This window comes from Podarcis pityusensis (assembly GCF_964106645.2).
Source record: "Podarcis pityusensis genome assembly, chromosome: 1".
In the NCBI taxonomy this organism is placed as follows: Eukaryota; Metazoa; Chordata; class Lepidosauria; order Squamata; family Lacertidae; genus Podarcis; species Podarcis pityusensis.
Window position 1 is genome coordinate 34,260,207 of NC_138028.1, and position 24,237 is coordinate 34,284,443.

General features: G+C 42.1%; 1 protein-coding gene across 4 annotated transcripts; it reads left to right on the forward strand.

The window, feature by feature from the left end:
- The first annotated feature begins 28 nt into the window (after positions 1 to 28).
- On the forward strand, positions 29 to 23,570 carry PPP2R3C (protein phosphatase 2 regulatory subunit B''gamma). Of its 4 annotated transcripts, none has more exons than XM_080978385.1 (13): positions 72 to 224; positions 4,693 to 4,820; positions 11,465 to 11,569; positions 11,673 to 11,785; positions 13,384 to 13,481; positions 13,589 to 13,659; positions 14,938 to 15,070; positions 15,801 to 15,856; positions 15,946 to 16,021; positions 18,232 to 18,368; positions 19,446 to 19,583; positions 21,222 to 21,281; positions 23,158 to 23,570. In XM_080978385.1, exons 1-13 carry the CDS (start codon positions 176 to 178, stop codon positions 23,344 to 23,346), a joined length of 1,353 nt encoding a protein of 450 aa, XP_080834511.1. In that variant the 5' UTR covers positions 72 to 175; the 3' UTR covers positions 23,347 to 23,570. The 4 variants fall into 4 exon arrangements, with proteins under 4 accessions (XP_080834509.1, XP_080834511.1, XP_080834510.1 ...); XM_080978386.1 differs by lacking the exon at positions 72 to 224 and adding an exon at positions 421 to 649; XM_080978383.1 differs by lacking the exons at positions 11,465 to 11,569; positions 11,673 to 11,785; positions 13,384 to 13,481; ... (6 more) ...; positions 21,222 to 21,281; positions 23,158 to 23,570 and adding exons at positions 7,294 to 8,080; positions 8,814 to 9,695 and having other exon boundaries at positions 29 to 224.
- Positions 23,571 to 24,237: the final 667 nt, after the last annotated feature.

Consider the following 24,237-nt stretch of genomic DNA (forward strand, 5'->3'; position numbering starts at 1 on the left):
GGGAGCTCTTCTTCTACGTATGCCTTGTAGCTTTTTCTTTTTTGCCTGCACTCAAGATGGCGGCAACGGAGCGGCCGTCACGTGACGCAGGCGCCGTTTCCCGGATGTTGGTCTGTTGGCGGCGGTTGTCGGGAGAGCGGTTGATGGGTCGTCTGGGACGGGAGTATCGCGGGACATGGACTGGAAGCAGGCGCTGAAGAGCCGCTTGGCCGCCAGCAGCGACCGTGAGTGCGCGCGCAGGGGATTATAGCGGTGAGGCGGGAGGAGGAGGACAAGGACAACTGTCAGCGCCTTCCTTCTTCCCTCACGGACGGGCGGCGGAATGGCCAACTGACCGTTGGAGGCCGGTTGCTGGCCTTTGGCGCTTCCGCGCAGCCCTTTCAGGGAAGTCTCTTAGGAGTTTCCAGTCCCCACCCTGAAAGGATTCCGTGCCTCTCGTTAGCGGTGCCCCTGAGTGAACAGAAATAGCTACGTTCTCTGCCTTTGGCGGCTTTTCTGACTCTCTTATTTCACCTTATTGCTCTCCTTATAATTCATTTCCCCTGCCGTACCTCTGTCGTAACCCTCATTCAAGGAGGTCAGGCCACCTTCCATGGGTTTCTCTCATTCTTCACAACAAGCCTCTTCTTGAGGTGTGAAGTTAAGATAGGTAATGACTTTTTTCCCGTTTCACCGGCAGAGCTTCACAAGTGATTTGAAATCAGGTGTCTCTTGTCCAAGTCCAGCACAATGCCAGTTACACCACATTGGACCCCATCTGTATTAACTAACTTTACCTGCCAATAGAAGACAGCATCTGGCTTCATAGTCATTCTAGACCAGGGTTTTTGGGGGGTTTTTTTGGGGGGGGGCTACAATTCCCATCATCCCTGACCACTGCTTCTGCTAGCTAAGGATGGTGGGAGTTGTAGTCCAAGAACAGCTGGCTACATGGGCATAGCCAAGAATACTTACCGTAACTAACTGACCAATTATGTCAGTTTTGCCCCCCCCAACAAATCCTCCCCCCCCCCACAAAAATCCTGGTTATGCGCTTGGCTGGATACCCAAGTTTTGGAAACACTGTTGTAGACCAAGCAGTTTTTTGTTTCTATTAGTATGCTACACTGTCATTGGGTTTGCGTTTACAATCCATAATTCAAGTTAAAATTCCTGTTCAGTCCACAGGCATGTGTGGAGGAAACAAGCCTACTCTTAGCATGATGACTTTTAATGCATAGAATAAATTTTCACAGTTACTATTAGGCCATAATGATTTTCTGTTGCAGTTCATATTTTTTTGCTTTAACGTCTTCTTGTTTTGGACCCAGTATTACATATTGGGAATTAAGATTGTGACAGGACGTCATTGATGGGAGCTTGACTCCGTCTTCAAATCCAACATGGTTCTAGAGTGGCTCTTAGATAGCTGCTACTGTATTATGTCGAAACAAAATACAAAAAAATTCCTTCCAGTAGCACCTTAGAGACCAACTAAGTTTGTTATTGGTATAAGTTTTCGTGTGCATCATGCACACGAAAGCTCATACCAATAACAAACTTAGTTGGTCTCTAAGGTGCTACTGGAAGGATTTTTTTAATATTTTGTTTCAACTACAGCAGACCAACACGGCTACCTACCTGTAACTGCATTATGTGACATTGATAAATAACTGCAGTTACCTATAACACCCATACCATACAGTCATCACTTTCCCTCCAATGATGAGAAATTATAATGTGACATTATAGGCCAGAAGTGGCAAGCCTTCAGGCCACATCTGACATACAAAGCTTTCTGTGGTCCACCAGCCCTCTGCCAAAATCAGGCAACAAAAATGTGTGCCTTTTCCTCCTGTCTACTGCTTTCCTTTCAAAGGCATCTCTTCTCGTTCTGATGTGGTGCCATTGCTAAAATGTCTTAACACTGAGGAAACAAGATGGGGAGGAATCCCCAGCCTTGCTCCTCTGTTGATCGGCTGAAGGGTGGGGTGTATGTCTGAATGTGTTTGCCCACCTCTCTGAGGATGTGGTCTCTATGTGTAGTCTGTGTGCATACACACATTGTCTGAGGCAGTATGCCTCAGTGGGAGAGTACTATTGCCTCTTGTTCTGCTCGCAGGCTTCCTATAGACTTCTGATTGGCCACTGTGAGAAGAGGATGAGCTAGGTATTTTGACAGATCCAGCATGACTATTCTTGCATTCTTAGTGAGTTTGCATTTTGCAATGCCCATCACTGTCACATAGCTCTCAGAAGGTCAGTCAACCCTTTGGGCAGCCCTCTGGCCAAATAAGGTTCTAAACCACAGAGCCTAGGGCTTGCCGATAGGAAGGTCAGCAGTTCGAATCCCTGCGACAGGGTGAGCTCCCATTGTTTGGTCCCAGATCCTGCCCACCTAGCAGTTCAAAAGCACGTCAAGTGCAAGTAGATAAATAGGGAAGGTAAACAGCGTTTCCGTGCGCTGCTCTGGTTTGCCAGAAGCGGCATAGTCATGCTGGCCACATGACCCGGAAGCTGTCTGTAGACAAACACCGGCTCCCTTGGCCTAGAGAGCGAGATGAGCACGCAACCCCAGAGTCATCTGCAACTGGACCTAAAGGTCAGGGGTACCTTTATCTTTACCCCTGTTACAAGCATTTGTATTGTCTTTACCAGAAGTAGTTGCTTACGCCATTACATTGTCTTGGGCCCTATGTTTAGACTAGCTCACCAGGCTGTGTGAGATATACAGTACTCTTTGAATCAGAACGGAAAGCCTTTCAGAGGATTATTTGGATGAAGCAGATTAATAACTTTTTTGAGAACTTTAGAATTCCATGTCCCCAGGGAAAGTACTTTCCTAGTCCATCTCAATCTGGTAGATCCAGTGAATGGTACCCACAGCTGATATTTCCTTCCATGTAATGGCTTTGATTACATGACCATTAGGGATTGTCACGCTTGAGTGCTTTCCTATTCTATATTTACTTATTTGTTAGATGATTTATTGTATCATATATTGTAAAAAAAAAAAATGAACTGATCTACAACAAAATGTATTTTTGCTGTTTCCTAAAATGGATGGTAGAATCATAAAATTTAGAGTTGACAGAATGGGTCATGTAGGCCAATCCCCTGCAATGCATGGTGCAGGAGGCTAGGGTTTTCCTTTTATTTATGAAAAGTTTTGCCCTGCCTTTGAGGCCACCAAGGCAGATCCCCAATTAAAACACAAATAAAATAATAAAAGAGGGAGGAGATAAAAACAGACACAACAGCGACAGGGGAAGAGCATTGAGTCAATTAAAAAACTACAGTGCCATATCAGGAGATTAAAGAACTCCAAACACATTAAAAGCATACCCACCCAAAAGTCAGAAGAGAAAGGACCAGCCAAACCTCTTTCAGGAGGGAATTTCATAATCTGCTGCAGCTGCAAAGCCCTACTCTTGTGTCCCCTCCAGCTGCACCTCCAAGGGTGGCAGAATACAGAACCAGGCAGCCTCAAAAGTTGATCACCATTTGCAAGCAGGGCACCAGGCACATTTGCGAGCACCTCAAAAAGTGGGTGCCATTTTTTGTGCCTGGCTGACACTTAAGGTTTACTGAAATGTATGTGCTTTGAAGCCTCAAAGTATATGTTAAGGATAGACAAAATGTTAAGGAGTTTAACAATAAAGAGTAGAGTATTTTGAAAACTGAAGTACAATACCAGTATCTTTATTGTAAACACCAAATTAAACGTGTATTAACAATTTCTTCTAAAAATGTGATATTAACAGTGTGTCACTTATGTGAATTGTGTATTAGTTCATGCTTATCAAAATAATAAATAAAAAGTGTTGCCGACCCCCCTGCCCCGTGGTGACTAGACATTCTGTTTGGGCGCCCACAACCCAGGTCCCAGAAGCCATTTGGCTCCTAGCTTTTCTATCCCAGTTTCTAACACTGATTCATTGTGCTATCTCAGCTTCCTTTTAAGAGGCTAGAAAAGGCCTTCAGTGTTCCTCTCCCTATGGGGCTGTAAGGATTGCATTTCTCAATGTTAAATGGCTAAGAGAGGTTGCTACTAAAATGCATAAAATATTATGCAAGATTGACACTGGAATTCTAAAATTGACGAGGGACTGAACTACATGTGGACACAATTTATAGAAAAACCCATTTATAATTTGCTCTGAGAGGAGATTCTTAACTTCCCCTTCCACAGGCTAAACCACTCACCATGACATGTTTTTTTCTACCTGTAGAGTTGCAAATATATGTGTGTCTCAAAGCATCCATCAGACTTCTGTTACAAGTAAATAGAAATAATATGTTGTTCTGCCCTAAAACCTGCAACCCTCCTCAATCTGTTAGCACAGCTGTTGTGATGTAGTAGAACATTCTAACAGCTCTGGGAAAGAGCTCGACAATAGCTTTTTAATAATTACTAAAGCTTATATGGACAAAGTGAAAAGTCACTCTGGGAGGCAAAGCTTTCATGGGAACTGCTGTATGCTCTTAGCAGGAAGGGATTTTGCAGCCAACGTTGCTTTGGAGACTGAGAGAATATTGGGCAGAGAAGCCAGAGTGTTTGCTTGTGTATGTGTTTCAAACAGGTATGTGAGATTTGACAAATCATTTGGCTGCAAGTCTCTGGCATAATTATACAAAAGCAGAAATAAATATTTTGCATATGGAAGTACTTTTTGCCATGAAATGTAATGCATCGCATATTACATTAACTAGCTAAAAGGAGTGATCAGGAGCTGAAGGATGAAGAGATGGAGCTGTTTACAAAATACTACCTGGAATGGAAAGGAGGGAGGAAAAATGCCAGTACATCCTATATGAGCATACCACGATTTTATTATAGGGTAAGTATGGTTTTCAGTGCTCATTTGCTCTCCAGTTTAAAAGAGGGAAAGTGTTCTGTGGAATCAATTTGCTAGTTTCATATTACCAAAGGGAATTAAGCACACACATTAATTGGTTTCTTTCACTACAAAGTCCATTGACATAAATAGCCTAGATAACCAAGGAGAGGAATCCTACTCTATTTTGTTTTGCACAAAAGTGTTGTTTAAAACAGATTTCCATAACTAAGATTTTCTGTGGTTGACTCATAGATTCTACTCCAAATAATTAATTCTTACACACACACACACACACACACACACTTCTTCCATCTGAGTAATCTCAGAGCAGTTTGCAAAAAAAATAAAAAACCAATAAGGTAGAATAATATTAAAAAATGAAACCACTGTAAAATTCTATCTGCTGTAGCCAGCAATGTGTCCTATTCAAAGGTGGAAATTAGTAACCATCAAATGCCTAGGTAAGCTTATAGGTCTCAAGCAGGTATCAAAAGCTCATCAGAGTCAGTGGCTGCCTTATTTCAAAGGGGATCAAGTTCCATAGAGCGGGCACCATTACAGAAACGGAACCCCCTCTGTTTGCTGCATATCATGGCTTAACTAACAGCAGTACCACCAGTAGAGCTCCCACCCCACCCCCAGTGGTATTGGCAAACAAGCAGGTATACATGGCAGCCAATGTTCTTTTAGCTATCCAGACCCATTCTGAATAATACTGCATTCTTAGTAGACAGAGATAATGCATTACAGTTTTTGTCTATGTATACCGTGTCTGGATGGGGGGTGGGATGCGAATCCTCTACTACTTGTCCAAGTGAATTCGCTGATGAGTGCAGCTGCTTCTTACAGGTTTGTGGTGTAAAGAGGGCCTGTTAAAAGTTTCACCAGTAAGCTTTAACCATTTTGCATTATGTGTTCAACAGGGTGGATTGATTAAAATACGTGATTTAAAGTGGCCTTTTAAATCAGTGTGATTTAAATAAGCAATAAAAGGCCACTTTAAATCATTAATTTAAATCAAGTTTCCCACCAATACTACTTCAGATATTTCCAGAATAAATGTGCAATTATGACCACTAAATCATGTTAATGTTCAACCAAATAGAATATTATTTACACTGCTGTGTCATTCTTATAATCAGACCTTTTGTCACTGTGTATGTTTTGCATGCTATTTTTTTCTTACTGAAAGAGGGAACATAGAATCATAGAATTGTAGGAAGGGATCTCAAGGGATCTAGTCCAACCCCCTGCAGTGCAAGAATCTCACCCAACGCATCCATGACACATGACCATCCAACATCTGCATAAAAATGTCCAATGGTGGTGAGTCCACCACAGGTTTCCAATTTTCCCTTAGAAGGTCTTTCTTACAAACAATACTCATGAGAGTTTGTGAAGTTAACACTGCAATTCTATGCATATCTGCTGAGAAGGAAGTCCGATTGAGTTTCTCTGGTGCTCACTCTCAGGGAAATACTGTAGGTATAAGAGAAACTTTGTATTTACTGTTGTTTATTATTATTATTATTATCATCATCATCATCATCATTATCTTTATACCCCAGCTTTTTCCCTGATGGGACTCAAGGAAGCTTCTAGATAAAATTAAGAACTATTGAAAACGGAAAAAACAATCATTAAAAGCAATTAAACATTGATAGAATTAAAACTATACACATATATAAAATGGGATTCAAGGTGGCTTCCAGGTAAAATTAAGAACCATTAAAAACAGAAAAAAACAATCATTAGAAGCAATTAAACATTGATATAATAAACACTGATATAATTTCACATATATAAAATCTGTTAAAACCATGCCAGTAATTACAATAAAAACAGCATGGCACCAGCCCTTTCATTAAAAGCAGTCAGTTCCCAAAAGCCTATTGGAACAAGCAAGTCTTCACCTGTCGGCGGAAGGACAACAGGGAGGGAGCACAAGTGTATTTCAAAGATTGCAATGTTGCTCTGTTGTGCAAATGTCTGCACCTCTTTTTCTTCAATTGAATGCTGTTGAACATCTATTCAGACAGATTGGTACGCTGGAAGCATCTGTCCTGTGTGGCAGGGACTTGTCTCATGCTACGTTTTTGGACAGTTTATCCTGTGGTTTCTTGTCTCATGCTTCTTGGTACATCAAGTGTGGGGAAAGAAGCCTACCTTGGTGTAGGGGGAACCCTGTTCTTGTATTTGAGGAAGACAGAGAGATTTGTTACCCCAAATTCTTGGGTTTTGTAAAACCCTGTCCAAAACATTCATGTGCTAACCATTCTCTTGGGGATTCTGCCCTCTGTTCATTGCATCTAGCATGGCAAGTACTTGGGAGATTCCTCTTCTCCTCTGCTGTCCCTTCTTTTGGAAGTGACTTTGCAGCACAGAGCTGTTTGAGACCTGCAGGCACAGACACACAGTGCAGATCTCTGCCCTGGACTCAGTCTGCAGAGACCACTTTGCCTTTTTTCTCCAGGAACCATTCCCAACTGTTATGGAGGGAGAACTGCAAGGCAAATCCAAATCATCTGGTCGGGCCCCTCGTGGCCCCACCTGGACAGATGAGGAGACCAGAGTCCTATTGGGTCACTGGAATACCTTGCTGGTCCAGCGCCGGGTTCAGAACATGCCCACCAACAGTGATTTGTATGCTGTCCTAGCCAAGAAGATGGCTGAGGAGGGATTCCTACGCACGCGAATCCAGTGCAACAACCGGATCCGAGATCTTCGCAAAGCATATCGCAAGGCAAAGGATGCTATGGGCAAGGCAGGGGCCACGCCAGTTCGCTGTCGCTTCTTCAGGGAGCTGGATGAGATCTGTGGAGGAGAAGCAGAAACTGGCCCCTCTTCAGTGAGTCAGGCTATGAGACTCCAGCCCTCCACTACCACAGTTCAACCAGGGCCTTCCTGGCAACCTATACCAGAAACTTCCTGGAAGGTGGAAGAGGACTCTGAGATGGAAGCAACCTTTGAAGGACTCAGTGATGCCACACAGCCCCTCCAGGAGGTGCTGAAGATTAAGGTGGAATCTGAACTTGAAGAGGTTGCTTCCTTTCAGCTGCCCCTGCAGCCTGTTTCTTCATCTTCCTCCAGCACAGTGGCAACTGCATCTGCCTTGGAGGAAGAACTACCATCCGTTTTCCAAGAACCAGACACCCTAATGCCTGCCAGGTCAGCTTCTCATCAGGCTCCACAGCTATTGCCAACCAGTTGCAATTCAGAACAGAGGTTAAAAGCAGGAGTCCCGGACAAAGTACTCATAGGTGAGTCTTTTTAATCATTTGTCCACATTTCTCTCTGAAGGAATACCCACTGCTGTAATTAAGCTTCTATTTCTCTTTGCTTCAGGCTTTTAATCTAACAATGTATGGAAAGAGAGGAGGGTTCATCATGTTACTATATTTGGTGATGGCTAGAGTTGTCTTTGAAATTCCTCCTCAGCTCTTCCATGTAGTTAATTTCACTTCCATAGTAAAGTGTCCTCAAATTGGTCATGTCCTTAACCTAATTTCTGCTGACAGGCCCAAGGTTTTGCTGGATGAAGCTTCTGCTTCTCTTTCTAAAGGAATCCTTTATCATGGATTGAAGAAGGCGGTTACAAAATTCACCTGCACACTGGACTTTTGTTTCAACTGCCACTGAAACTATTTTGGCTTGCAAACATGAAATCATAGTGGGATATTCTATTGCCATCAATCAACCTATTGTTGTTACCAGAGAAGGGGTCCCAATTACAAAGACTGGCTAGACATATTACCAATGACATTACCACTAAAAGCATTCCTTTTTCTGACCTCTTATTTGCTAACCATAAATATAAATTATCTTGCTAACATACCCAGTTGGAGGTAGTGACATGATAGCAGAAAGTTCCCTCTCCTTGAACTCCTTCCCTCCTAATTTGTGTTTTGTTTACAGTAACTGTGTTCATGTACTCTTACTCTTGCTTCTTCATCATTTGTGTGTGTTTGTTTGTTTTTTCCCCCCAAAAAACAGGGAGACCAACAGGTGACCCAGAGGCAGCAGCACCCAGGCAACCAGTGCCAGCCATGGACAGGGTGGCACAGATGAGGGCTAGAAGACGCCGGGCTAGGGAGGAAACCATAGACTGCCTGCTGGAGGAGATAAGAGCTGGAAGGGAGGCCATGGACACAACATTCCGACTGTTCCTTGAACAGCAGCGCTCATTTCAGAACAGCCTCATCCGTGAGATGCGGCTGGCAAGGCGAGAACAGCGTCAGGCTGCTGAAGCTGAGCTCCGGGCTCGCCAGGAAGAGTGGCAACAGCAGAGGACTCAACGGATCCTGGACACAAACAGAACTGATGCCGAGATAGTTCGATTCCGCCAAGAGCTCAATCTCCTTAGACACAATTTTATAGATTTCTTTTCAGCAGCAAGATCCTTCCCCACAGAAGCCTCTCCTGTGCCTGCCCAGGGGGAGAGTCCTGGCCCTTCTCGATCACACCAAGAAGGCTACACGCCCAGAGCAACTGAAGTGCAAGCATCTCTTCCAGGCCCATGGGTGCTTGGGGTGCCTTCAAGGGGGAGGAGAGGGAGACCAAGGAGACGTGGTGGTGCTACCAGGAAGCAGGTCCACAGAGAGTAATCACCATGTGATTGAGCTAGTGCTTTTGATGGTCTGCTCATGGAACTGGTGCTATTCAACATTCTGTCTACCTCTTTTATTTCTGCACTGACTGTCAACCTCTTTGGTTTCTTCAACTTTTTAAAATGTACTTGAATACACTCAGTGTTACAGTCTGCATTGCTTTTTGTCTTTATGTAGCAATGGTCATTTTTATTGTATGCTTTCCAGTGATTCTGTAATTTTCTTCTTTTCCTTCAGTTTCTGCAATAAATTCTTTATTCACAAAAAAGTTTGTCATATACTTTAATGTCAGGTGACGGTGCACATAAATCTGATAGATGGGCCTTACAAATGTGAGTAGAGGTTTGAATCTGGTTTGCAGTTAGGCTCAGATTATTGATGGGAAGGGATGAATGTGCACATTCAGCTACACACAAGGCATTCTACAATTCATTTAAATTTGCCCCATTATTTGAACTGTGCAATAGCAAATATATAGTATTCTTGATCAAAAATCTTCATAAATATGATCAGCTTTTTATTACTACATAAAAGCTGGTAAAATTGACTAAAATCCTAAATCCAAAGATCCTTGCAGTTAGATTACTGCAATGCATTATTCGTGGGGCTCTGAAGACGGTTTGGAAACCTCAGCTAGTACAGAATTCAATAGTCAGGTTGCTCACCGGGGCCGGAAGGGCTGAGCATATAAAACCAATTCTGACCTGACTGCACTGACTGCCAATTAGTTTCCAGGTCCAGTGTAAAATACTGCTTTTGACCTATAAAGCCTTAAATGGCTCAGGACTGCAATACTCCCCGTATGAACCAACCCAGATGCTGCAAACTTAATCTTAGGCCCCTTTTTGTGGACCCCTGCATGAGAAGTCTCAAGGATGACCTCCTGTTTGTGGAATGCTGTTCCCAGGGAAGCTCATTTGGTACCATTTATATGTCTTTAGGCACCAGGCAAAAACTCTCCTCTATAACCAGGCCTTTGGTCTTTAATTATCCTTGGCCCCCTCTGCCTCGGTATGCTGGAGCAACTCAGCCAGAGGGAGGTCCATCTCCTACTGTATAATGGGTACACAAGGTGGGATAAAAATTGAGAGTTCTTAACATAAAGTGACTTCCATACTGTATTTTCAAAGGTGCAGGGGCGACAGGCTTCTGAACAGTGGTTGCCCTGCCCTTGTGAAATCAGATTGACTAACTGGGGCTCCTTAGAATAATCTTCCCTGATCTGATGACCTCCCATTGTAGTTGGACTACAACTTCTATCAGCCCCAGCCAGCATGGACCAGTGATCTGACTCCGAATAAGGCTGTTTCTTACAATCTTATGTGGCAGAACTGTGCCTTCTCTTACTGAGGTTTCTTCAGAGGATGGTGGAATGGGAAGGAGAGACACACCTGACCTTCTGGCAAGAGAAGAACCTCTTTTCATTGTTGCCTCTTAGCCACTGCCTTCTACAAGCTGCATTGGTTATGGAGTGGAGATGGGCTAGTTCAGGAAATCAGATTTACCCTGTCCATTTTGACACATCTGCTTGTCAAAAGAAGAGAAAACAAACCTACAAATAAAGTGACTTCATGCAATAATTCCGGTAGCACGGATGTAATCAGTTTTGAGCTATACATTGTAGTTTTGAGTTTACAAAAGGATGTGAAAAGGACTGATTCTATTTTGCAGGCTTGCTTCATTTTGTTGTGGTGGGACCTTGCATATTGTTGTCAAGCTTTAATACTCAAAGATTTTTAACTTGTAGAATCATGGGTTTATATAAAAGTTATATTAGGCACATATTAGACTTGGGAGTTTGAATTCACTATTGCTATGCCAACATGCAGACAATTTAAAAATAGTTGGGACAGCTGACATACACATCAATCTACTGTTTTTCTTTGCCCCCTTTGCATATTGAAGAAAAGTCGACTAATTTCTGTTGTGGCCACAAACCATGTTTGCATGCAATTTTTACTGTAATTGCCCAGCCTGGGTTCTGGTCAGTAGAGTTGTACCACACTACAAATAACATTCATTTCTTTCTTTCTTTAGTTGCCAGCAGAAGATGAAATTTTATTACAGAAACTAAGAGAAGAATCCAGAGCAGTCTTTTTGCAGAGAAAAAGCAGAGAACTACTAGATAATGAAGAACTGCAAGTAAGGGGGGGGAAAATGTGTTTCTTAATCTCAGGTAAACAATTCTTGATCATTTTGTCTTGCAATAATTCCCTAACTTTTTGCCTCCATCCCCCTTTTTAAGAATTTGTGGTTTCTGCTGGACAAACATCAGACATCACCCATGATGGGAGATGAAGCAATGATCAACTATGAAAGCTTCCTGAAAGTTGGTGAGAAAGCTGGATCCAAGTGCAAGTAAGGCACCTGTATTTTCAGGACTTACGCTAGTCTGCCCTTAGCTTAAGAGTTCTGGATTGTCTTGGTCAACATTTAAATTGCAGGTTGTTATGACTTAATTTTTATTTCTCCCTATATGTGCCTCTTTAAATTTGTAGGCAGCTCTTTAGAAGAGCTGTTAGAACACACGGGAACTTAGGAAGCTGCCTTATACCAAGCTCATTGGTCCATCTGGCTAAGTATTGTCTACACAGGCTGGCAGCGGCTCTCCAGGATTTCAGAGAGGGTTCTCTCCTCATGGCCTTCCGACCAATTCAGCTAAGTGATAAGAGCCGGGGATGGCAGTGGCTGATGATTAGTGAGCCTGATAGTAGAACTCTCTGGACTGGACCAGTGCAACAGTACTGCTGATACTGGTGGCAGTGGGCAAATAGTACCTCAGGAATGAGTTAAGCCTTTTTACATCCCTGTTTGCTCATATTCTACCTCACGGTAAAATTCACGTAGTTCTGCAAGGATATATTGTTGGCTGTCAGAAGGAAGTTCTAATAAAAACATCATTTGAGCAGCTGTAAAGTGGTTGGAGGGGAAGTACCATTATAGGTAGCAAAATAAGGGGTTTTTTTTTTGCTGTGACTTTGTACGCAGTAGGCAGCAGAGTGCTTTTATGTGTTTGGCAGAAGCATCCTGATAGTGAGTATAGGACAGCAATCCTTGGCATACTCATGGCTTCTTACCAGAACTGAGGTGAAAGCTCAAGCTGGTCAAATAGCAAGCAGATGATGTGAGAGAGGTATCGAAGAGCATACATTTTGCCAAGACTTAATGCTTGCAGAGCTTTTTATAATATTTCTTCAGGATATAGCACCTTCTGAGGGGTTCTAACAATGTGGGCGTTCAGTCCACAACCTCAAACCCAATTTGACGGTGGTTTTCACAATTTCCCAGTGCAGCAGTGATAATTGCAAACCCAGCCACATGGAAAGCCATACCTGTGGAATAGCTTCATGCTTGGTTCAGTAGATTTTTCACCACACTGTTGTTGTTTTTTTTACCCATAGTTGTTTGCTTGGTGAACATTTCTGGAACTGTGTGGGAAGTTGCTTTCCATAAGGATCTGCCTTCTGTTTCTAGGTGTAAATCAGGCCTAATCAGGTGTGAATCAGGCGGGGGGGGGGATGCTGCTGAGCTTGGTTGCTGCAAGTTCATGTACTGTAATTCATGTACTGGAACTTATGTCAGATTAGCATTCAAACTAGGATGTGGCTCTGAGACATTGCTTAGGCTTTTGGTTAATTATTACTATTTGGATCCGGAATGAAAAGCAGTAATGAATTGCACCAACTAGGTTTTTCCCAGAACTGCTGTTCAATGTAGATGGAATATGTGAGCTTCTTATGTGGGTTGGTTTCCTGTTTCTGTCCCATGCTTCCATGATACACCCTTGCTTGCTCAGTCAAGGTACTCTCCCTTCCAAAGACCCACACCCACACATACATCAGAGTCCCACAACATAATTATCAGGAAAATGTGTAAATTATGAAACTGACTGAACCTATGGAAGACTTACAGTGGCTCAGCAGAACTTCAAAATTGTTGTTTTTTATATTTCACAGGCAGTTCTTCACAGCTAAAGTCTTTGCTAAGTTACTTCACAACGATCCCTATGGAAGGATATCTATCATGCAGTTTTTCAATTATGTGATGAGGAAAGGTGGGTCTTTTTCTGTTTTGAACGTATTGTCATATTTCGTTTCACTTTGCCCTTGACTTTCTTTGCCTCAAAACAGATTCTGTCATGTATCTGTATCTGTTTTACAGTGTGGCTATACCAAACGAGAATAGGTCTCAGTTTATACGACGTGGCTGGACAAGGTTACCTCAGGGAATCGGTAAGTAATGCATGTTCAGCATGTCGCCTGGCATAAACTAAAGTGCTTTTTCATGTCTTGAATTGCGGGAATGTATTTGGTAATCAGGTGTTTACATACAATTATGTATGCAAACTAGAATGTTTCAGGTAAGCAATATTCTCCTTTAGTTGTTTCTTGGAGAGAGTGCAGTAGTCTGTTTCTGCTTAACACAGTTGGCATATTAAGTACCTGATGTTCAATGAGTCTATCTGATGTTCAGTTCCAAAGAATCACAGCTCAAGGGTTATCTTAACTGCTCTGTACTAGATTGTTATTGTTTAGTCTTTTAGTTGTGTCCGACTCTTCGTGACCCCATGGACCAGAGCACACCAGGCATTCCTGTCTTCCACTGCCTCCCACAGTTTGGTCAGACTCATGCTGGTAGCTTCGAGAACACTATCCAACCATCTCGTCCTCTGTTGTCCCCTTCTCCTTGTGCCCTCAATCTTTCCCAACATCAGGGTCTTTTCCAGGGAGTTTTCTCATGAGGTGGCCAAAGTATTGGAGCCTCAGCTTCAGGATCTGTCCTTCCAGTGAGCACTCAGGGCTGATTTCCTTAAGAATGAATAGGTTTGATCTTCTTGCAGTCCATGGGACTCTCAAGAGTCTCCTCCAGCACCATAATTCAAAAGCATCAATTCTTTGGCGATCAGCCTTCTTTATGGCCCAGCTCTCACTTCCGTACATCACTTCTGGAAAAACCATAGCTTTAACCTGTACTAGATAGGAGAATATTATTTGACAAAGCTTTGGTAACTAACCTGCATCTTGTATTGTGTTATGTTTGTGGCAGTGAAGCCTCTCAGCATGCACAAGCATCAGGAAGGAAGGGTATGTGGCATGAAGGGTCGCTAGAGAGTCGGGTTCTTCTGGAGTGTTCACTAGTGTTTGCTTGTTGCATCCTTACAGCGCCTGTAGGAAGCAGCTGGAGACAAATGGTCCATTCCAGACCACTGTAAAGTACAGGATAAGCGTGAACAGCTGCAGCTCAAGTCATGGTGACACCTATACCTAGGGCTGCCATACGTCCAGAATTTCCCAGACATACGGGATTCGTCAGTCGGAAGTGTTGATTTTTTGCAAATTTCTTGAAAAGTAGCTCAAAAACTTCATTTAAAAAAACAGATTTTACAAAAAAAAGCTCTACAACTCTGCGGGGGCGGGGGGGGCGGGGAGCCTTTGTGCCAGATTTTCACTTTTGAAATACGGCAAGCCTACCTATACCATAATCATATATGTTCTTGTTTCATTTCCCAGGATTTAGAAAATTATATTCTGGAACTCATCCCCACATTACCACAGTTGGATGGTTTAGAGAAATCCTTTTACTCATTCTATGTCTGCACCGCAGTCAGGAAATTCTTCTTCTTTTTAGATCCTCTCCGAACAGGTAAGTTCAATTTACTTTGCTTTTTTGGGGGGGGGGTCTTGAGCAGGGACCAGGACCCTAGGCAGGTGGGCAGGCAACACCTGCTGACCAGCAAGGTGTGCTGGGGCAGCTCTATAAAGCCTGCCTGCCCTGGGGGCAAGACCAGACTCTGCTTGTAGCTGCAGTTGCTTGTAGCTGCATCCATCTCCCCCCACCTGCTGGACTTACTGAAGTTAGGTAGACATTCAGTATTTTTCACTATGTATATCCAGAGGGGAGCAGAATGATTCCCCCTCCCCTATATTGCAGTAAAACTGGGGCAAGTCTTGACCTAAAAGGCAGCATATGAATGTTTTAGCAAGGCAAAGGGAAATTCACAAAAAATACAAGAGAATACAATACATGAACAGAGTACTTTTTCTTTCTTATTAAAATTATATATTCATCTGAAATAATACTTACTTGGTCAATTAGTAAAATTATTAAATGTAATTCTCTCCGTGTTGGCTCTTCTAGACTATATGAAGTGCTAATGACGAATGGTTTATTTAAAATTGTTTAAAAATAACATTTGTTTTTCTCTTATAATTTTGATTGACTTGAAGGTTTCCAAATACTAAAACCGTTTCCTCTCATTCAGTCGCCTTTGTCATGCTAAGTGGAAACTTTCTTGATGAAGCCCCTGAATATTCCAGTCATTAAGTAATAAGTGATTTTGTGGGGGTTAATTTGTTTTTGTTTTTTCTTCCAGGAAAGATAAAAATACAGGATATTTTAGCCTGCAGTTTCCTTGATGACCTTTTAGAGGTAGAGATTTACATTTATATTGACATTTCCTGTTGTGTTTCCTCATTATACTTGCTGAATGCTTACTCAGTATTTTCATATTCATTCAGTTACGGGATGAAGAACTTTCTAAAGAAAGTCAAGAAACCAATTGGTTTTCTGCTCCTTCTGCATTGAGGGTTTATGGTATGTACAAGAATTTGCATCATATTGTCGCATCCTCACAAAGCAGCATTTCCCACAAGCATTTTTTATATTCCTTTCTTTCTTTTCTTTTGTTCTGGCTATGATTTTATACGGTACAAATAAAAGCCCTTTTGCCATACCAGTTTGGAATTGCAGCTTGGTGTCATGACACTGTAGTTTGTATATGCACTTCTTCCATGAGAGCATGTCATAAGGGCAGGGATCGAGGAGGCAAGATGGCGATCGCCATGGCCGTGCGGAGCGCCTGAGGACTGCCAGCACCAACTGCGCTGCCTGGCTAGTCCCTGTGCTGCCAACACCACCATGATCAGGGAGGGGAGACTAGGGGTGCCCAATACAACAACCAGGGAGGCTGCACGGAGCACCCCCCCCAATGGCCTCAACCCTGCCAGGACTGGGAGCACCCCATTGGTGGCCCAGTGGAACCTCCAAAGCCGAACACAAAACACAAAGCGAAAAGGAGCCCCCCGCTAGCCGGACACCAGCTTGCTGCCACCACACCAAGAGAAAGAAGTAGGAGGGTACCAGGAAGGCCAGGGAGGGCTCAAGGAATCATGCAGCCTAGGCCAGGCCAGACCCCGAGCCTAGCACGAAAACAGCAGGCTGGGGCCAGGGGGGAACTGTGTGCCGGAGACCACCCCAGGAAAAAACAAACTCATCACAGGCCCTCCAAAGAAGGAGGAGGAGGAGATTTCTATTAATTTATATATATTTTTAATTTTTTAAAAAATAATTTTTTTGAAGAACTGTATTGGCGTCCATGCAGGAGGCCTGAACCACTGAAGGCCACTCCCTGGGAACCCCAAGGAGTCCCTAGTGCAGGATGACAGCGCTTTTATTGATTATTGGATTGCCTGCAGTGATCTTAGTAGTTTTTATTAGCTATTTAGTATGATTAAGTATTTAGCATATATTTATTCCTGTCTCGTGTAAACTAGGGGTGGGAAACATAAAGGCTGTGGACCATAACTAGTCCTTCATGGATGTGCTGTTCTATGCTGCCACCGTGTGGTAAGTTGCTCATAGGTGGGCCCTTTTGAGATTCTAGAAAAAAGCAAGATTGACTCATGGGCCTTACATATACAGTGGTACCTCGGGTTACATATGCTTTAGGTTACAGACTCTGCTAACCCAGAAATAGTGCTTCAGGTTAAGAACTTTGCTTCAGGATGAGAACAAAAAACGTGCTCCGGCTGCACGGCAGCAGCAGGAGGCCCCATTAGCTAAAGTGGTGCTTCAGGTTAAGAACAGTTTCAGGTTAAGTACAGACCTCCGGAAGGAATTAAGTACTTAACCCGAGGTACCACTGTATATTGTTCTATATGTAAATGCAAGCTACTTAAAATCTTGTTCGAATGCATCATTACAACTTTTTCATTCAGCCCTTACTTATACAGCTCTCAATCCACAGTGTTTGCTCTTAGCACACCTCAGATTTCAAAATAGGAATTCCTCTAGTTTCTAAAGACATCATTTCTCTAGTTGTGTCATGGTGGGTTATGCTGCCCTCTTGTGCTCCTAGGCAGGAGATGCAGGTTTTTGTCCATTAACTGGCACTCCGCATCTCTAGTCATTTGACTACACAACAACAGATTGACACAACTACAGCTGCCACATAATACACCCGTTCTGCATTTGTAAGAACTTGATCGTTTAGTGTGGCAGTGCCTACACTGTGGAACTCCTTGCCTGTTGAGATCAAGCAGGCACCTTCACAGTACTCATACAAGAGGGCGGCGCCAGCAGGCTTAGGGGAAACCAAAGGTTTGTAGAAGTACAGAAAACCTAAAAGAGGGTCTTAAAACAGCCTATTCAGAACGACACATGTTTAGTGGCCATATAATGTTCAGTGTTGAGGAGACAGGGGAATGGCGTGTCCTGGAAAAGGGCATGGCTGCCTGCCCGAAATCCTGAATAGAAGCACTCCATTTTGCAACATTTTGTTGAGATCCCACTTGTAAATATTAAGTACTGTCACTACAAGACAACATGGTTTTATACAACCCCACTACCAACCATCTTCATTAAGACAAAAACCCTGCCAATTTGTGCAGTAGAAATCAAGAGGTTCTCTTACTACAAATCTAAAAAGTTGTAGCATGTTTGTTCACTAATCCTTTGTTATGAAGTGGCACAAGAAATTGTTACTGCATTTCCCCCACCCCCCTTCTTTTTCTCCCTCCCTGCAGGACAGTACTTAAATCTTGACAAAGATCACAATGGGATGCTTAGCAAGGAGGAGCTATCTCGATATGGAACAGGGACTCTGACCAACGTATTTTTGGACCGTGTCTTCCAAGAGTGCCTAACCTATGATGGAGAAATGGTACTTTTCTCATAGATGTATGATAGAAGAAATATCTTGCATTTCTTGTAAAGGCAATGTTGTGGTGTTTGGGTTTTGTTTTTGTTTTTTTTAAAAAAAGTTGGAACTCCTCCACTTTTTATATGCATGCTAACAAAATAGAATGAAGTCAAAATTCTCATGTGAATGGCAGCTAAAAACCCACACACTGCAAATTCATAACTTAGCAGCTAGCTGAATAAGAAATCTCATTGTGATAGGGAGGACAGTGGGCTCTTATTTACCTCCTAATGCCAAAAGCAAGAACAGCAAGTAACTTATAAATTGAAACTAACAAACAGCCTTGGAAGCACAAACATACAGCCACTAATGTAGAATTCACATTTATAAGACCTTGCCCTCCTTGTCAATCAGCAAAGTGGCCATTGTCTACCTCCCTAAGTTAAAAATACAATTAGGTTATTGTTTAGAAAGCTGCTGCTGAGTTTTGAATAAAATGGCTCATTTTGGGGGGAGATAATTCTTACAAGTACATGCAGAACTGGAATCGGGTAACTGAATTGGTGGTAAAAATAGAACGGGAAAACATAGCTTTTGTTTCCGTACCCAATTTACAACAGAAGACCTGTGTTGTCAGTAAGATATGCTGCAGCATGTTACTTCTAGTAAAATGTATAGAATTTAGGACACTAGACCGTATGATACATTTCAACCAATGATTGACCAGCAAATTATTAACTGGCTAAATAGTATTTAATTGCCTAACACATGAATTCAGCTTTAGTTGAACTAGAACAATGGTTGGCCATTAGAAGACTGTGATAGGCTGTTGTTCAAATGTTCATGGTTCATTTAGTTCAGACTAAGGGACAACCTCACGAGTAGTTCTGATAGAAATCTATGGGTATGTTGCCTACCCAATAAAAAAGCATGTATTTTCTGCACACCCTTTTTTTCTCAGCAGCCATTTTCTGAGTCATGCTGTCTTTCAATGAAAACTAACTGCTCCCCTACAAGGAAATAGCCACCAATTATGTTCTGCTTGCAAAATCAATTTAGAAAGTGGACTATAATAAACATGATTGCATCTGCTTTTAGGACTATAAGACGTACCTGGACTTTGTACTTGCATTAGAAAACAGAAAGGAACCTGCAGCTCTGCAGTATATTTTCAAGCTGCTTGATATAGAGAACAAAGGATACCTGAATGTCTTTTCCCTTAATTATTTCTTTAGGGTAAGTCCCTTTTTGTAGAGGTAGGTCATTTTTTTGTACATGTGTTGTTACAGCCTTTGTGCCTCTACCTAGAGATCAGCAGGCAATTGCTTTAAACTACCAGTGTTTGAGGTGAGGTTTTTGTCAACTTTAAAGAAATATATAAATGTTTAAAACTTCACATTAAGAAAGGGAAATAATTCAGAATGGCTTTTCAGAGCACATCTTACATAAAGAAAATACACCACTGTGATTTTAATTAAATACCAGGTTTTGCCTTTTCCGTACAACTCTTCTTTTTAAGGTAATAGTCTTTGATGACCTCTAATGGCTAACTTCTATGGGATGTTAATATATTCTGTCTACCAGTAATAATGGATAAGCTGTGGTTCCTATATAATCAGAGGGCAGCTTTCATACAATAGCCTGCATGTTTTAGCAGGCTCTTTCTAAACTTACATTTTCTCATTGACTGGAACTCACTCAGATGATCCTGTTATAAAAACACACCTTTATGAACTAACCGTGACTATACTATTTCCAGCAAATAAGTACTTCTTAGAGGATCACTGAATCAGCAGTCTCACAGATCTGCTGATGCTAATATTAAGTCTTAGGATGTTACACCACTAGAGATACAATTTTACCTTCCACATGATCTTGTAGAAATGTTTGTTAAATTTAAATCACCTTTTTACGGGCGCTAAAATGGCTTTCAGGTTTAATCCTTTTTTTGTAGGGCATGTCCTTTTGTGAATTTTGAAGATAAAATAGTGACTCCACTGTCATCCCACACAAGTATATATTTCATTCAGATTAAAGCAATCAGAGCAATTCAGTCTTGTTTGTAAAAGCTAACCCCCTTAATATTGATCACCTCCAATTCTGTGCCTACTCAACCGAAGTATTTTGCTGCTAATGACTCAGGAGTAGGATAATTCAACTAAAGGTTTAGAGAAAGAAAATCTGGAACACTTTCAAAGCTTTTACAATAAATGCTCTGCAGGTTTAAAATACATTCAGAGCTGTGTTCTTTTAGCAGCGTGAAACAGATTAATTCTTCTATAACAAACATCAATTGGCCCTTCATCTTTCAATTATTTCTTCTTCCAGTATACACTTTATAGTTAGTCTCAAAGTTTGAGGCTAAAAGCCTATTTTAACAATAGGCCTGCTGCTTGCTTCAGTTCTAATACTTTTCTTCAAAGTGGGCTAGAAGTTGGGAATTGTTGCACATAGATTGAACAGATGGTCAGCGCTTTCTGCTTTGATAGCTCTGCAGAGAAAATGACAGATTTCAGTCCCTGCCTACGCTTCACACAAGGGGAATGAACACAGGCAGCATACCTCTCCGAACAGATGATAAAGGACAAGATTCTTAGCTCAGTGGAAGCATATACTTTGAATGTTCAAGATCTCTGGTTCAATCCCAGCACCTGCCATCAAAGGATATTTGGTAGCAGGAACTGAACAAGACCTCTACCTGAGACCCTGGAATACTTCTACTATTCTGGGGAGACAGGGCTAAATTAGATGTATGAATTAGCACATAGTAGAGTTATTTATCCATGTTACACAGCTTATTCACTGTCTTGGATTTGAAAACATGCTGTCTTGTTTTCTGAACATATGTTACACCTCTTTGTGCTGTTGCCATAGGCTATTCAAGAACAGATGAAAATTCATGGGCAAGAACCAGTTTCTTTTCAAGATGTCAAGGTTAGATTTCTATCAAAATTTATTTGTATGCAGTAGTATGAGAAAGACCTGACTTTCTGAAATGAGAGAGAGTATATGTTTATATGTACTAGGGGCAGTATTGTGGTAGAATGTTGATTCCATAGTTAATGTCTTAACAGTATTGAATTTGGTCCAATATATTTTGAAATGTTTTTGGAAAAAACAGTAATATTCTATATATCTAGCCTATAGACAAATAGAACCTTCAGGGAGATCATTCTGCGGTATAAAGTAACAGGCCTAGAAGGCCTCTTGCCTAAAAAATGTTAACAGGCAAATATTTCACTTATTATAATTATCCATGTAATGTTAATTGGGGGTTTTTAGAAGATACTTTCATTTTGCTACTTTGATTTCTGAATCCATCTTGAAAGTTGAATGGGAGAACTGATAGATGCTTGGACACATGCCTCATTCTCATCACCTAATGAATGAGGCTATAAATAGCAGCACAAGTGGGGGAAACGATAGCTGGTGCCCCCAAAACTCGTAGCAGTCACTAAGGGGTAAAACCTCTACATGTAGCCGCTTAACCAGAACTCTTTTGTCATGCCACCATAGATCCTTTTGCTATTTGCAGGCAAATGGCTTGCCACCTTGGACAGTTTAAAGCAGCATGCACTTGGTGGCTGTATTGTGTGTGTGTTATGTTGTGTCAATTGGAAAACATGAATTGATTTGTGAGGCAAGCTTTTTACTGCAAGTAGGTAAGGAAGTGTTATCATGGCGTCAACAAAAATTACCTGTCCTATGCGAGACCCACTGCTGAAAAAGATCAGCACTTGGGAGACAGCTGTCACATGGAGCAATTAAATGTAGCTGTACATCTGCCCTTAGGTTAGTGCAGGGGTCGGCAAACTAAGGTCCGTGGGCCGAATGCGGCCCACCAGGCTTGTTAATCTGGCCTGTGAACCTTGCAGGCCCTGCCGCCCACTCGGTCAATCCCTGCGCTAAACCAGCACAGCATGGAGGCCTCACCGCGTGGGGACTGACTTCCACAACGCTGGCGCAGCCGCCAATCCAATGCTGGAAGCTCCTGCCACCAATCTGAAGCCGCGGACGCCTCTGGGTGGGCGGCAATGCTGGCGCAGCTTCGGGTTGGCCACAAAGAAGCTCCTGCAGCCAATCCGAAGCTCCGGACACCTCTGGGCAATGCCGCTTCCATCCCGCTTAGGCGGCCGTGTATGGTCAAAAGCTGAGTGGGATGAAGCAGTGGTGGCACGGAGGCTGCCTCCGCTGCCCAGCATGGGCTCTGCGCCCCATGGACCCCTGGCCAAGGCAGAGGACGATGACGCTGCCAAAGACAAGATGGTGTGAGTGGCAGCGGGGGTCCTTTTGGGAGAGGGTGGGTCCAACCTCTCACAAGGTCTGAGGGACAGTGGTTTCGGCCCCCTCCTGAAAAAGTTTGCTGACCCCTGGGTTAGTGTATACAGATTCGAAATTTAATCTAGGTCACTACCATCCCCTCCAAAATGCATTTACAGGAGCTGATGACCACTGCTCCTTATGCTGGCTGCTAAGACAAAACAGGTCTCATTCTTATCCGCTCAGTAATTTACTCAAACAATGTGGGAGCAGCACTGCAATAAAGAACTTTACTAGAGGAATTAACTGTGACTGTATTTTGAAAGCAAGTATAAACACATCCTTCGTATATTGTTCAGTTTACACTCCTTTTCAGCAAGGATGTGCTTTACTACTAGAATTGAACACCAAAGCATGAGGGGAAAGTGAAATTAAGTGTTACTTAATTATTTTGATTTTAAAAAAAAGGTCCTGGTACTGGTGCACAAAACATTTTTATCCTATTCGACTTCCATTAAAGAAACTGTTAATTTTTGGTTGCTTTTTCTAGGATGAAATATTTGACATGGTGAAGCCCAAGGATCCTTACAAAATCTCTCTTCAGGACTTAATCAACAGTAGTCAAGGCGACACTGTCACTAGCATTTTAATTGATCTTAATGGCTTCTGGACCTATGAGAACAGAGAGGTTCTTGTAGCAAGTGACAATGACAACACAACAGATCTTGATGATACATGATTTAACAGGAATAGACTGTATCCATGGAGATCTGCCCAACTGATACAGTGACCATTTAAAGCTGAATAATGTATTCATTACCCAAATAAATGAAGCTTCCATGTAGCTCCAGATGGACAAGTTTTGTATAAGGCTTGTGAGATGGATCTTCTCTGAAGCAAAAAAGGAAGAGTACTGCTGTTTGTTGAAAATGTAATTAAACGTTTACAGACTTTTCTGGTAAATTAAGTTTATTGAAATTATTCCTAAACCTACAAGCCACCTTCCAGTTTAGACAAATTATACCTGTTGGTATAATTTGGTCTTGAATACTCTTTTTGGTTTTGTACTGGGTGCATTGGCATTGCAAAAACAAATCATGTGCAAGAAAGAAACAAATCTCTGGGTCATTTATATCTGAAATATCAGATATGTAGAACTGTAGTTACAAATGTGCAGCTCAATTTTTTTTAAAACTACTGTGGAAGTAAATACCTGTCAAATGGATAATAGTGAAACCTCCTACTAAACAGCATCACAAACCTTCATCTACTATAACAAGCAGTTAGTGTAAATGCTCATGATGGTGTTAATTGTTCAAAGTGTTGCAAGTGCACAAATACAGGGCTTCAAAAGTCATGGGTGTTTCTCAAAACATATGACTATCCTGTCAAAATATACCTCTGATGTCTTAATTGCATGCAGCCCTCCAAGGCCTTATCCAGGAGTAACTTCTGTGGAACTTACTTCTAAGTAGACACAGGATTATAGGCTTAGTAGGGTAAATGTATAGGCTTACTAGAATCCCAGGACCTACTACTGGGTATTTTAATGGCACCTGTGCCTGCTGCATTCATAGCAAAGGTTTGCTAGTCCTATAATAACAACTCTGAACCCAACTGATTTAAAATT

Excerpts from the sequence above, each read along its gene's own strand:
- PPP2R3C (XM_080978383.1), top strand. The coding sequence starts at position 176 with ATGGACTGGAAGCAGGCGCTGAAGAGCCGCTTGGCCGCCAGCAGCGAC. Across the intron at positions 225-4,692 it reads CTTGGCCGCCAGCAGCGACC|CTAAAAGGAGTGATCAGGAG; the intron begins GTGAGTGCGCGC and ends TACATTAACTAG. Across the intron at positions 8,081-8,813 it reads CCCGGACAAAGTACTCATAG|GGAGACCAACAGGTGACCCA; the intron begins GTGAGTCTTTTT and ends CCCAAAAAACAG.